Source organism: Nanorana parkeri, unplaced genomic scaffold (assembly GCF_000935625.1).
Source record: "Nanorana parkeri isolate BGI_ZX_2015 unplaced genomic scaffold, ASM93562v1 scaffold1295, whole genome shotgun sequence".
NCBI classification, from domain to species: Eukaryota; Metazoa; Chordata; class Amphibia; order Anura; family Dicroglossidae; genus Nanorana; species Nanorana parkeri.
The window spans coordinates 29,228-40,912 of record NW_017307563.1 but is presented as its reverse complement, the minus strand read 5'-3'; the positions used below and the strand labels follow the sequence as shown (position 1 = coordinate 40,912).

Here is an 11,685-nt window from a genome sequence, read left to right as displayed (position 1 = left end):
CCCGGGCAGCATCACCACATGGAAGCCCCTCTCAGCGTTCTGTGACGCGCTCCCCAGCTTGACTGAGGAAACACAAAAGACTGAGGGAGGAGAGGAGGGTCTTTTAAGCAAATTAAGTGACGTGTTTCCTGTGTGTGGGGGAGGAGATTCCATCTCGTGATGCTGTCCTGGAAGACGTTATGGGAAAAGTCCTTTGACTGCAGAGGGACTGGGATGTGTGAGGGAGACACAGGAGCTGCATCTGCACCATCTTGTCTCCCTGCTGTCCTGTGAGTAGGATAGTAGTCTGAGCCTGCAAGGTCCTTTCTGCTTATTCTTTCCCTTAGACATGCTGATCAATGCAGCGGGGAGTAGAACAGGCAGGTTAGGAGATCTAAGTGGTGTGTGGCTGCGGTGAGTCGCTTACTGAGGGATCTCGTCGGGAGCCTCAGATCATGCAGCAATCTGTCTGTGGCCAAATCAGGCCCCCCCCCCCAATGTTATTTTTGTCCACACACGAAATGCATTTCAATGTACTCCTATGGAATTTGGCTCTGTTCACACCAGTGCGGGTAAAAATGCTGCAAGCAATATATTTTCTGCTTGGAATGCAACGCACGCATGCACACACTAAGCTTTAAAAGAAAATGCACATGCACAAACACACTGTACTTGCAGATCTAATCCAGACATTGTGTGAGCAAGCCCTAAAAAGTGAAAATATCACATTTAAATTTACCAATTTGAATTGATATTGTAATCCATCACAGGAGTGAGCTTGAAGTGGTGGCTACTTAACATAGGGACCATGTGGAAACAAAAAGGGTAGCCAACCCCCAGAAGGAAGGACCGTGTCAGCACCAATTCAGAGAGGATATGAGGATCTACAGCCGAGTGATACACCAATAAGATACATTTTTGTTGGGGTACACATTTTTAAAATTTAACTCTAGTTTAGCATCACATTAAAAATGTTCACTACAACTCTTCTTATGCGTGTACTAAATGCAATCTAAGCAATCTTCCCATAAGATCACATGTGCATTTTAACTATAAAAACAAATCCTCCTTTGTGTAGGCATCCAAAAACCCCAAGACAGCAGCTGACATCTTGGATATGATGTCAGAAACTCCATCAGAACTCAGCTATCAATTTAATTACTATTAACCTTTTGATGTAGCTCTGCATGGAAGGGTAAGTAGAGGGGCAGGGGAGATGGGCTACAGTAGACACTCCTAGAAGAGGGCCAGTTGTGCAGCAAAGTAGGGGGCTATAAAAAAACCTGCAAGTAACCATTTACAAATTGCAGGTAAAAATATAACATTTTGAAGTTGACAACAGGGTCTGTTGAAAGGATATCAGGGGAGACTGGATTCAGTTATGAATATCAGGGATGCTTCTGAAATTAAATGTTTTATAGACTGCTGCATTCACCAGTGGTCTGACAAAGACTTAAAGGCAGACCTTCACCCCCCTCATTAAAAATGCATGCCGATATCAAACCTTAAAATTTGTCTTGCTGAAAGCAAGATTAAGGGGGGACAGGATTTTGATGTACAAAATGCAGGGGTGATGGCAACATCACCAATATACTTTTTACTGTAAACTCTAACAGACTAGAGGCTGCCGCCTAAAATTGCTGGAGAACAGATTTAACCACACAGGGCATAGGGGCTTCTTTTCAGTCAGAGTGGTTACATTTTTCAGCAGAGAATATGGATTCATTCAAAAATCAATTAGTTACTGTCCTAAGAGACCATAAAAATACATGGGTACAGGTACTCTTAAAAACTAAGACCAAAATACCTGGTCCCCGTGGATAGACAAATTTTTGGCCCCGGGCACCCCCCGACGATTATGCTCCATTTAAACTAATCTACCGCCCCACTCTTATACACGCTCCCCTCGCGCCTGTGTACAGACAGACCCACTTTTTCTTCCTCTTTTCACCCCCCCCCCCCCTCTCTTCAAAAACTAAGACCACACAGGAACTCATTCTACACATGCACAAACAACAACTATGTAACCCCCTTAAGGACCGATGACAGAATTGTTCAGTCACGGTTGCCTGTGCCATAATGACCCAATTACTGAATTCCGACACGAGTCCTTAAGGGTTTAAGCTTCTATCATATGCTAAATGAGAACTTGTATATGCTGGTCACATCAAATTAAAGCCCTTTTTGTCCTTTAAAAATTGTGTTGTGCAATAAATTAGATATATGGAAATCGTGTTTGACCATACAGCAAAAATTGCTTTGGTCCTTAACTGAATTACAAGCATCGGAAGCTTGGTCCTTAAGGGGTTAAACATTTTGCTTACAACTACTGTTCCACTTCTGGGTCCTCTTAAAAGGGGTTCTAACGCCTCCTGTTTTTTTGCCTATATCTATGGCTAACAAGCAGTAGATATAGGCAAAAAAAAATTTTTTTTTAAACGCTTAAACAGCGGTTTAGACTGACATTATTGCTGCGCGCTCCTGCGGCGAGAGTCCAGAACTGTCCGAGCGGCCGCAAAGGATCTTGGGGCGGGCGCATGCGCAGTTCGGATTCTCAGCCGGGACACGAGCAGAGACACAAGGTAAGCCTATGGACGCGTGCACCCGCATGCAGACACCGCTAGATCGGAAGTGCCTGTAAGCAGAGAGGAGACAGCGCTGGATCAGAGAGCAGCCGCACCGCTGGAGGGACAGATGAAAACATGGGGAAAGAGGAAGATAGGATTAAGAGACATCATTTAAGGTAAGTGCTGACATTAAAATGGGGGGGTGTATCCTTTAATGTCACTTTAAGCATTATTGATTTAATCCAGGCTTGAGATGCACTGCAGGAAAATCTCTTCTGTAAACTGCAAAATCTCACAAGGTTTCCCTCCTAGATCATTTCATACAATCATGCAGAGCTGTATGATGTGATTTTTAGTCAAAGGGGTGGGTAAAGGATCCACTTTAAGCTGGGGGACTGGGACACCGTAAGAAAAAAAAACAAAAAACTGACTTTAGTACATGCAATACTAAATTCCATTCCTCTACAAAATAGTAATTACAAAAGTTCCAACTAAAAGAAATGAAATTACCTTGCTGCCAGAAACATTATGAAACTTCTTTTCCAAGATCTTTTTTACAGGTTCCTCCTCTTTAAATGTAATGAAAACAAAGCCTCTCCGTTTGTTAGTTTTTGGATCCATTGGCAGTTCAATTGATTCAATCTGGAAAGTTATGGGGGAAAAAAAAAAACACAACATTCATTAACCCATCAGCCACTCTGAAAATATACCCGAGCAGGCACAAGTTGCATGTGTTTACTGGCAGTAATCTCAAATGGTTTGCACTTTACCCTGACCAAGCTGGGATATACGCCACTAGTGACCAGAACTACTCCCTACAGTTGCCTTCATGCCTAATGTTACCATTAAAAAGGGGAATGAGAGGTTTGCAGGGCTTCGACCCAAAAGCATGTGTCCTTCACACAGACATTCCCATGCCAAAGACGACCTGTCAGTTTCAGGCGAATCTAAAAGGAAGCCCAGTTAGTCTATGGGCAGCCGGATCTAAATGAATGTGCGTCCATTGGCATTTGATAACCCCCGATTTCACCTAGGTCTGGAAAAACCCAGCAGAGTTCAGATTACCCCAATCTGCCAAGATCGTGCCTGCCAAAATGAAGTAAATGGATACCTCCGTTTACATTTGACTCCCATAGACCAACATGGGTCCAGTAATTTAAGTTTTTGCCTCCATTGTAAGAACTTACCAACCTAGGGCAGGACCACAGCTTGAAGAACCTTTCTATTCAAGGTCTGATCCCCAGGGGGCGATCAGATCCAGTTAGTAATAGATGCTAGGTTCACACCTAGGCGATTTATCACACGGATTTAGCCACGCGATATTGTGCAAAACACAGATTCCAATTGAAGTCAATAGGACCTGTTCACACCTTTGCGTTGCACGGCTGAAAGCGCATGTCGTGCAAAAAAGGTGCAGGAGCTATTTTCAGACGGTTGTGGTCCCATAGACATCTCTATCCATTGAAAACCACAGGGTTTTAAAGCAAAATTGTGCAAAAATACCATGTGACAACAGCTTAATCGCCTAGGTGTGAACCTAGCCTAAAGGCCCAGCTGCTTTAGAAATCTGGTCTGGCGAGGACACAAAAGGGAGGACAAAACATCAGCTATATTTAGAAACTTCAAGAATAAAGCAGAAGTCTATCAAGAGGGCACTGGTCTCATTCTCCTTAAAGGATCTGACAAGTGGATTCTCGGCAAGGGAAACTTCAATAAACACAGAGCAGCTACCTGAACTTTCAAAGTGCTAAGATCCAGCCCCTTAAAAAAAAAAATCTAGTATGGCTGGAACATCTGGAGTCTGGTTACGTTTACTTCTGTGTTGAAGGTTTTCCACTTTCTAGTTAATTTTCATAGTAACAGGTTTATGACTAAGCAAAAGAGTACTAATACTTCGGCAGATTGACTATTAGCTTTCAGCCCTCATGGGCCAAAAGGTAGCACTGAGGATGAGCTCTGTCTCTTCCAGAAGAAATTTCTCCAAACACCCTGGGCAACAGGTGAACTGAAGGGAAGGCATAACAAAAGATATACATTTCAGAGATTTGACAGAGCATCCACTGCTACATCTTGGATTCAGAGAGAAATTGAGCCAGTTCGGCATTCTCTCGAGAAGCAAAAAAGGTCCACTTCTGGATGACACCAATTTTCCTGGTTTAAGCGTCATTCATCCTGAGAATTTGGGAATGACAGAGGTAATCTGCCAGAACACGCCAAGAGTCCCTTTGAGGTGAACAGCTGTCGAGGTTCACTTCTGCCCAGGAGAAAACCTCCTTAGCTAATGACTGAGATTGGCTTCCGGTCCCCCCCATTTTGATGCCCTTGAGCTACCAAGCTCGCCCTCCAGCCCCAATAACTGGCATCTGTCATTAACGTCATTGAAGTCAGGAAGTCCCAGCATAAACCTCTCAATTGAATGCAGTCTCCACCACCAGAGACTCATTTTTACTGAGGGAAGTTGGACGAAGTTGGCTCTCCTCTGAACAATGCCATATCCTTAAAAGGACATTTCCACATTTGCAAAGGCACTTAAAAAAAAAAAACCCACATGCCAGCAATGTACACCTTGTGTAGATGATGCCGGCATATGCATATCCTGGATATAAACATTTAAAAAAAAAAAAAAAAACTTTTTTTTAGTTGTCCTCTCAGGCTGCACACATTTGTTTTTTTAATGGCTGCCAGACTGCTTTGTACAGTGGAAGCTACAGTGTAGGGAGTGGGGGGAAAAAAACTCCTCCCACAATGCTTTGGTTTTCTAGTGCATGTGCAGTCATTAATATTCATAGTGGAATTTCTTGGACAGGCGGACAGACACTTTAAAAGGCCTCTGGTGAAACTGTGTCCACTGAATTGCCAGCAAACAAAGTCAAGAGCCCTAAAACAGAAATTATGAATCTCAGGGAAAGGAAGATTCCCCTGTAGCTGACTGCCAAGCAGACCCTTCAAATTTTTTTCATGCAGAATGTTGCACGTATCCAGGATGTACACAAGAAAGGTCATCAACATCTAAAAGCATTTCAATCTGACTTCTGGAAGTTTATCTACCCAAGATCCTGTAAACAATTTTGGACATCAACATCTAAAAGCATTTCAATCTGACTTCTGGAAGTTTATCCACCCAAGATCCTGTAAACAATTTTTTGTGAGCAGTAAAATCTTCCAACTGGACAGCAGAAGGAGCTGACAAAAAGAACATCGCCCAGATAAGGGATAATGTTGATCTCCCAGAGTCTTAGATGAACAAGGGCCTCCCTCAGGACCTTAAAAAATATCTGGGGGCCTGAGGGAAAACCTGAAGGGAAGAGCTTTGAATTGACCATGATACATTCTTTGGCCTATCTTGACCACTAACCAAAGTAACTGTTGAGAAGCAAGGTGGATAGGTATGTGCATCCCCTAAGACTCAAGGTCACTAGAAATCCATGTTGTGCTCCTTCCGCTGGTGTCCTCGCATCCACTACTGTGGAGGGAGCACCAGAAAATACCTGCCCTGGGCTGCCCACCTTCCCCTGCGCCATAACGAGGCCTGGAACACACATGCCTCCGCACCTAATGTCACGATCACAGGCAGTGATGTACGCCATCATCCAGGCAGGCTGAAGAGCTTACACCTGGGGGTAACTAAGAGGGAGTAAAGATCCCCCCCCCACCCCACAGCATGCAGAGAAGAACGACTCCTCCGGCATTCAAGAGAGACGTTTCCGCCTGATTAAGAAAACAACCTGAGGGATACTGCAGGAGGTGGTTCTTTTCAATGAAGTACGAGTGATGCGTCTCCTGGCTGACTGGAAGAGCCAGCATCGCATTTTGTTCTGGAAGACAACCAAGGGAAATATTGGCTCAAGGGCAGGGCCACAAATTACTACTAGGTGAAGGAGGCCCACACCAAAGCTTAAAAAATGCTGATCACTGGAAAGATAGGACATGTTGGGTATACATGTTGTTCTCCAAAGCTTAAAAAAAAAAAAAACTCTCCCAATGCAGAATTTGAGCTTGAGGACCTTCAGTAATTTAGATCCAAGGTTGACAGATGCCATCTTTGGTTTTGGGAACAGTGAACAGGCTGGAGTACAAATCCAGGAACTGAGGCAATAGCTTGCTACAGAAGACACAAAACTGCTTGAGATCTGCTAATCTGTGCAGTGACAGGCAGGTGTAACTTGAGAAACCAAGGGGCCTGGAGCAAAACCATCTTGTAGCCCTTGGATACCACCACTATCTGCAACAATAATCTTAAATACAAGCAGTCCAAGGTGAACATTCCAGAAAGCAAGTGTGTGGGGTCATCTTTGACTGGGAATGTTTCCCTGAGGATTTGGTGTACTTTGCGCCCAAGACCTTCTGGTTATCTGGGAGCCATGGGGTTTGATAGGAACTCTTGCAACCAATAATTTCCTTGATAATGGCAGAAAGAATAACATTCAAAAAGAGACAAACTCCCCTCAAAAGCCAGGTGAACATGCAGGTTCTGCAGTCCATGTTTGAACAGTGTCTGTACACATGTGGAAAACCAGAGACCCGTGTGAGATTACACATCAAACCTACACATTGCTTCAAAACATTTTATATCCAACGTATCAAGTAGGGATGCACCAAAATAAAAATTTTAGACCGAAACAAAAAAATATTTGTCAGGCCGAAACCGAAACTTTCCCCCAACCTTTTTAAAAAACATTTTTTTTCTACTTTACTATTAGAGGCTTTGGGGAAATATCCGGGATCCAAACAGACCCCTGATTTATTTTAGAATAGAAAAAGATTGACAGTAGTAAATCTTTCTGCAGCCCCGTTATGAACAGGAAGTCTCTACACCAAGTGCTCCTGTCCTTTCTTGAATTGAGGCTATAGTAGCATAGTAACTGATACTATGTCCGCAATCATGAATGATCAGGAAGTGATTTAGAGCACTTCCTGCTCACAACTGGGGACACAGTAAGCATACCAGGTCTTCAGTTTTTACAAACTCAGCACTGAGTACTGCACCGCGAAAATGGCCAGATACTAAAAGATACCGGCCATTTCAATTTTTTTTATAAATTCAGCTGCCCTAAAGTCACACACTTAAGGACCTTAGGGCAGCCATCGCTGGCTGTGTCAAATTCTTGCAGTTTCCTGGGCGCAGGCACGAAGGACGTATAAAGACACGCACCCACATCCAGAAGACTCCCGTCTGGCCGTCTCTAAATGTTTGGCAGAGAGGACGTGGTTAATTGCCATCACATAGGGATTTTACAAGCCCCCTATGATAGCATATTGGTGGTGACAGGTACTCTAACTGCCTCCCATTGTACAAATACTGCCAGCTGGGACCTTCCTAGATCTGAGCGGGCGTATTTAAAAATCCCGTCAGCCACTCACACTTGCAAGCAGGAAGCTGCCCAAATTTAAAAAGACAGGCAGCGATGCCTGTTTACATACAAGCGATCCGCTGGCTATAGAGCTGTATAAAAGGTGCCGTATTAGGGCAATTAATCACTGATAACACTAAGCTGATGAGCGGTAAAAGCATCGCATCAATTTTGGGTATGGTAGTCTTTCGCGATTTCGCGGGTGTGCACAATTTTAAAGCTTAACATGTTTGGCGTCTATTTACCTGATGTGACCCTGTCTTTTATATTTTACAAAAAAAAAAGTAAAAATAATAGTATAACAATGTAAAAACAAAATGTTTGGAAAAAATATTAACTCATTTTTCCTTAAAGTAGAACTATGGGGTCAGTGTTTTTCCCCATAGTTCTCCTTAGGGTAACGGGAGGACACAAACTAGCATCCTCCCGTCACCCTAAGCTCAGTATACCGCGAGCTACAGCTCGCGCTATACTGAGACGCCGCACCTGGAGCGGATCCCGATGTAGATGACGGGATCCGCCCAGCTGCGTGAGTGACAGCTGGCTCTGCCTACCTAGAGGCAGAGCCAGCTGTACCCGCCCCCTCCCCCGTCCGTTCCGCCAGTCAGCGCTGGCAGATCGGAGCGGGGAGAGGGGAATCCAGCCCCTCCCCCTGTCACGGCAGAGAGCCGTGACAGGATCGAGAGGTAAGGGAACCCGGTATGTGTTCTCACCTCCCAAACTACTGAGCCGACCTGTGACAGTCTCATTGTCACAGGTCGGCTTAGAACTATGAGGCGAGTGGAAATCACTCATCTCATAGTTCTCCTTTAATATAGTAAAAAATAAAAATCCCAGTGGTGATTATATACCACAAAAAGAAAACTAAGTGTCCCCCAAAAAAATGGTATAAAAATTTCAGTACAGCGTTGCACGACAGGAATAAAATGTCAAAATACTGCAGCGCTAAATACTGAAAAATGGCCTGGCCAGTAAGGGGGTGTAAACACCTGGTCTTCAAGTGGTTATGGTGATACGGGGTTACAAAAAGACTCCTAGTGTCGCCTTTCTACTTCAAATAAGCTATTGAACTGCAGATTGCACTTCACTAGCTTATTGCTCGGCTTCAGAAGCTGAGCAATGACAGCTCAGGGTTCGGAAGTGATTCAATCCACGTCGCTCCCGGTCCCATAGAGCTGGAAGATATCGATGAACTGAAGTTATTCTCCCTCCTCTCCAGCTTCCTGCCAGCACCAGACACGCTGGTCCTGGGCCCATGCGAGGGGCAGCTATGCCCTGGAAATAAGTCAGGGGTGTCAGGCACCTTACTGGCCTGCAAAAGCAATCTGGCAGCAGCTGAGCCGCCAGAATGGATTCCCTTGTAAACAGTCTTCCTGATTAGCTTGCATCCCTGGCATGTACAGTTGTGGCCAAAAGTTTTGAGAATGAGACATAATTTTTACAAAGTCTGCTGCTTCAGTTTGTATGATAGCAATTTGCATTTACCCCAGAATGTAATGAAGAGTTATCAGATAAATGGCAACTACAAAGTCCTTCTTTGCCATGAAAATGAACTTAATCCCCAAAAAAACATTTCCACTGCATTTCAGCCCTGCCACAAAAGAACCAGCTGACATGTCAGTGATTCTCTCGTTAACACAGATGTCAGTGTTGAGGACAAGGCTGGATACTACTCTGTCATGCTGAATGCGTTAGAATAACAGACTGAAAGCTTTAAAAAGGAGGGTGGTGCTTGAAATCATTGTTCTTCCTCGTCTCCTAAAGTTGATCCAGCTGCGGGATCGGGGCACCACCAGTGCAGAGTTTGCTCAGGAATGGCAGTAGGCAGGTATGAGTGCATCTACACGCACAGTGAGGCGAAAACTGAGGATGACCTGGTGTCAGGAAGGGCAGCAGAAAAATCCACTTCTCTTCTGGAAAAACAATCAGGGACAGACTAATCTTTTGCAAAAAGTACAGGGATTGGACTGCTGAGGACAGGGTAAAGTCATTTTCTCTGATAAAACCCCTTTCCGATTGTTTGGGGCATCCGGAAAATACCTTGTCCGGAGAAGAAAAGGTGAGCGCTACTATCAGTAAAGCATCCCAAAACCATTCATGTGTGGGGTTGCTCCTCGGCCAAGGAAGTGGGCTCACTCACAATTTTTGCCTAAGAACACAGTCATGAATAAAGGGTACAAAAACATCCACCAAGAGCAACTTCTTCCAACCATTCGACAACAGTATGGTGACGAAAAATGCCTTTTCCAGCATGGAGCACCTTGCCAGAAGGCAAATTTGATAAGTGGCTTGGGGAACAAAACATCGAACTCTTGGGTCAATGGCCAAGAAACTCCTTAATCCCATTGAGAACTTTTGGTCAATCATCAAGAGGCGGGTGAACAAAAACAGCCCACAAATTTGGACAAACTCCAAGCATTAATTATGCAGGAATGGGCTGCCATAAGTCAGGATGTGACTCAAAAAGTTGATTGACAGCATGCCAGGGGGAGTTGCAGAGGTCTTGAAGGGTCAACACTGCAAATATTGCCTCTTTGCATAAACGTAGTGTAATTGTCAATAAAAGCCTTTGACACATGAAATGCTTGTAATTATACTTCAGTATACCATAGTAACATCAGACAAGAAGATCTTAAAACACTGAAGCAGCAGACTTTGTGAAAAATAATATTTATGTCACTCAAAACTTTTGGCCACGACTGTCAAGAGAACTTTTGCTAGGAGAAAATTACCAAGCAGACTTCACTCCTGGACTCTGCTCAGACGCTTTTGTCTGGGGGAATCAAATTGGCTGCATACTTGAATCCGCGTCCTGATGTGCAGATTCATACGTGCGAGGCAATTGGCTAGAGATTAAATTTTTCCTCTCACCACTTAGCTCTGTCCTAGATGAGCACAGGAGAGGATATTGCTAGACGCTGCATGCATAGCTCCACGCACCTCTGCTTTCCTTTGCCGCGGGCTTCACAGGCTTAAAATGTGTTCGCTGGCCGGCCGGAGGGACTTCTGGGCAGCTCCAAATATCATTTTGTTTGCTACAAAACCTTTAAGCCTCTGCCAAAAAGCTAATGAAAGCAAAATTTCACCTTATAGCACGACCCAGTGCATACTTCCAAATCAACAAAACCACATCTCCAGAAGATCAAAGTTATGGAATGGCCAAGCCAGGGCCCGGACCGGAATCCAATTGAAAATCTGTGAGTGACCTGAAGAGGGCTGTGCAAAGGAGATGCCTTCACAAGGACAGATCTGCAGTGCTTTTGCATGGAAAGGCAGGCAAAGATTCCCAAGGCAAGATGTGCCATGCTGATATAATCCCGCCTCAAAGACAGAATTAGGTCATTATCAAAAGTATTAGTTTAAAAAGGAGAATTATGAGGAGTGAAAATCACTGAGCCTCATAGTTCTAGCCGAGCTGCGACAATGAAACAGTCACAGGTCGGCTCAATAGATCGGGAAGTGAGCGAACACATAGCGTCGCTCGCTTCTCGATCTATCCCTGCATAGAGCCGTGACTGTCACTCACGGCTCTATGGATCTTGACAGTAATGTCGGGATCAGTCTCGGCTGCGGCGTCTCAGTATACCGCAATCTGTAGCTCAACACAAAAAAGCTTAGGGTGACGGGAGGACGCTAGTTTGTGTCCTCCAGTTACCCTTAGAATTATGGGGAAAAGCCCTGACCCCATAGTTCTCCTTTAAGGGTGCGCATATTTACACATCCCCATTAAGTTTTTTCCTCCCCTTTAAAGTCTGTTTTAATTAAATAGAACAGTTTATGGGTCACAA

General features: G+C 44.3%; 1 protein-coding gene across 3 annotated transcripts in view; it reads right to left on the bottom strand.

Moving 5' to 3' along the window:
- HNRNPAB (heterogeneous nuclear ribonucleoprotein A/B) overlaps nt 1-11,685 on the bottom strand; it is a 44,142-nt gene that overhangs the window by 22,174 nt on the left and 10,283 nt on the right. For all 3 annotated transcript variants that reach the window (XM_018569170.1, XM_018569169.1, XM_018569171.1), the window contains one exon: nt 3,057-3,188. In XM_018569170.1, coding sequence (XP_018424672.1) covers nt 3,057-3,188 — 132 coding nt within the window. The remainder of the gene's footprint in view (nt 1-3,056; nt 3,189-11,685) is intronic.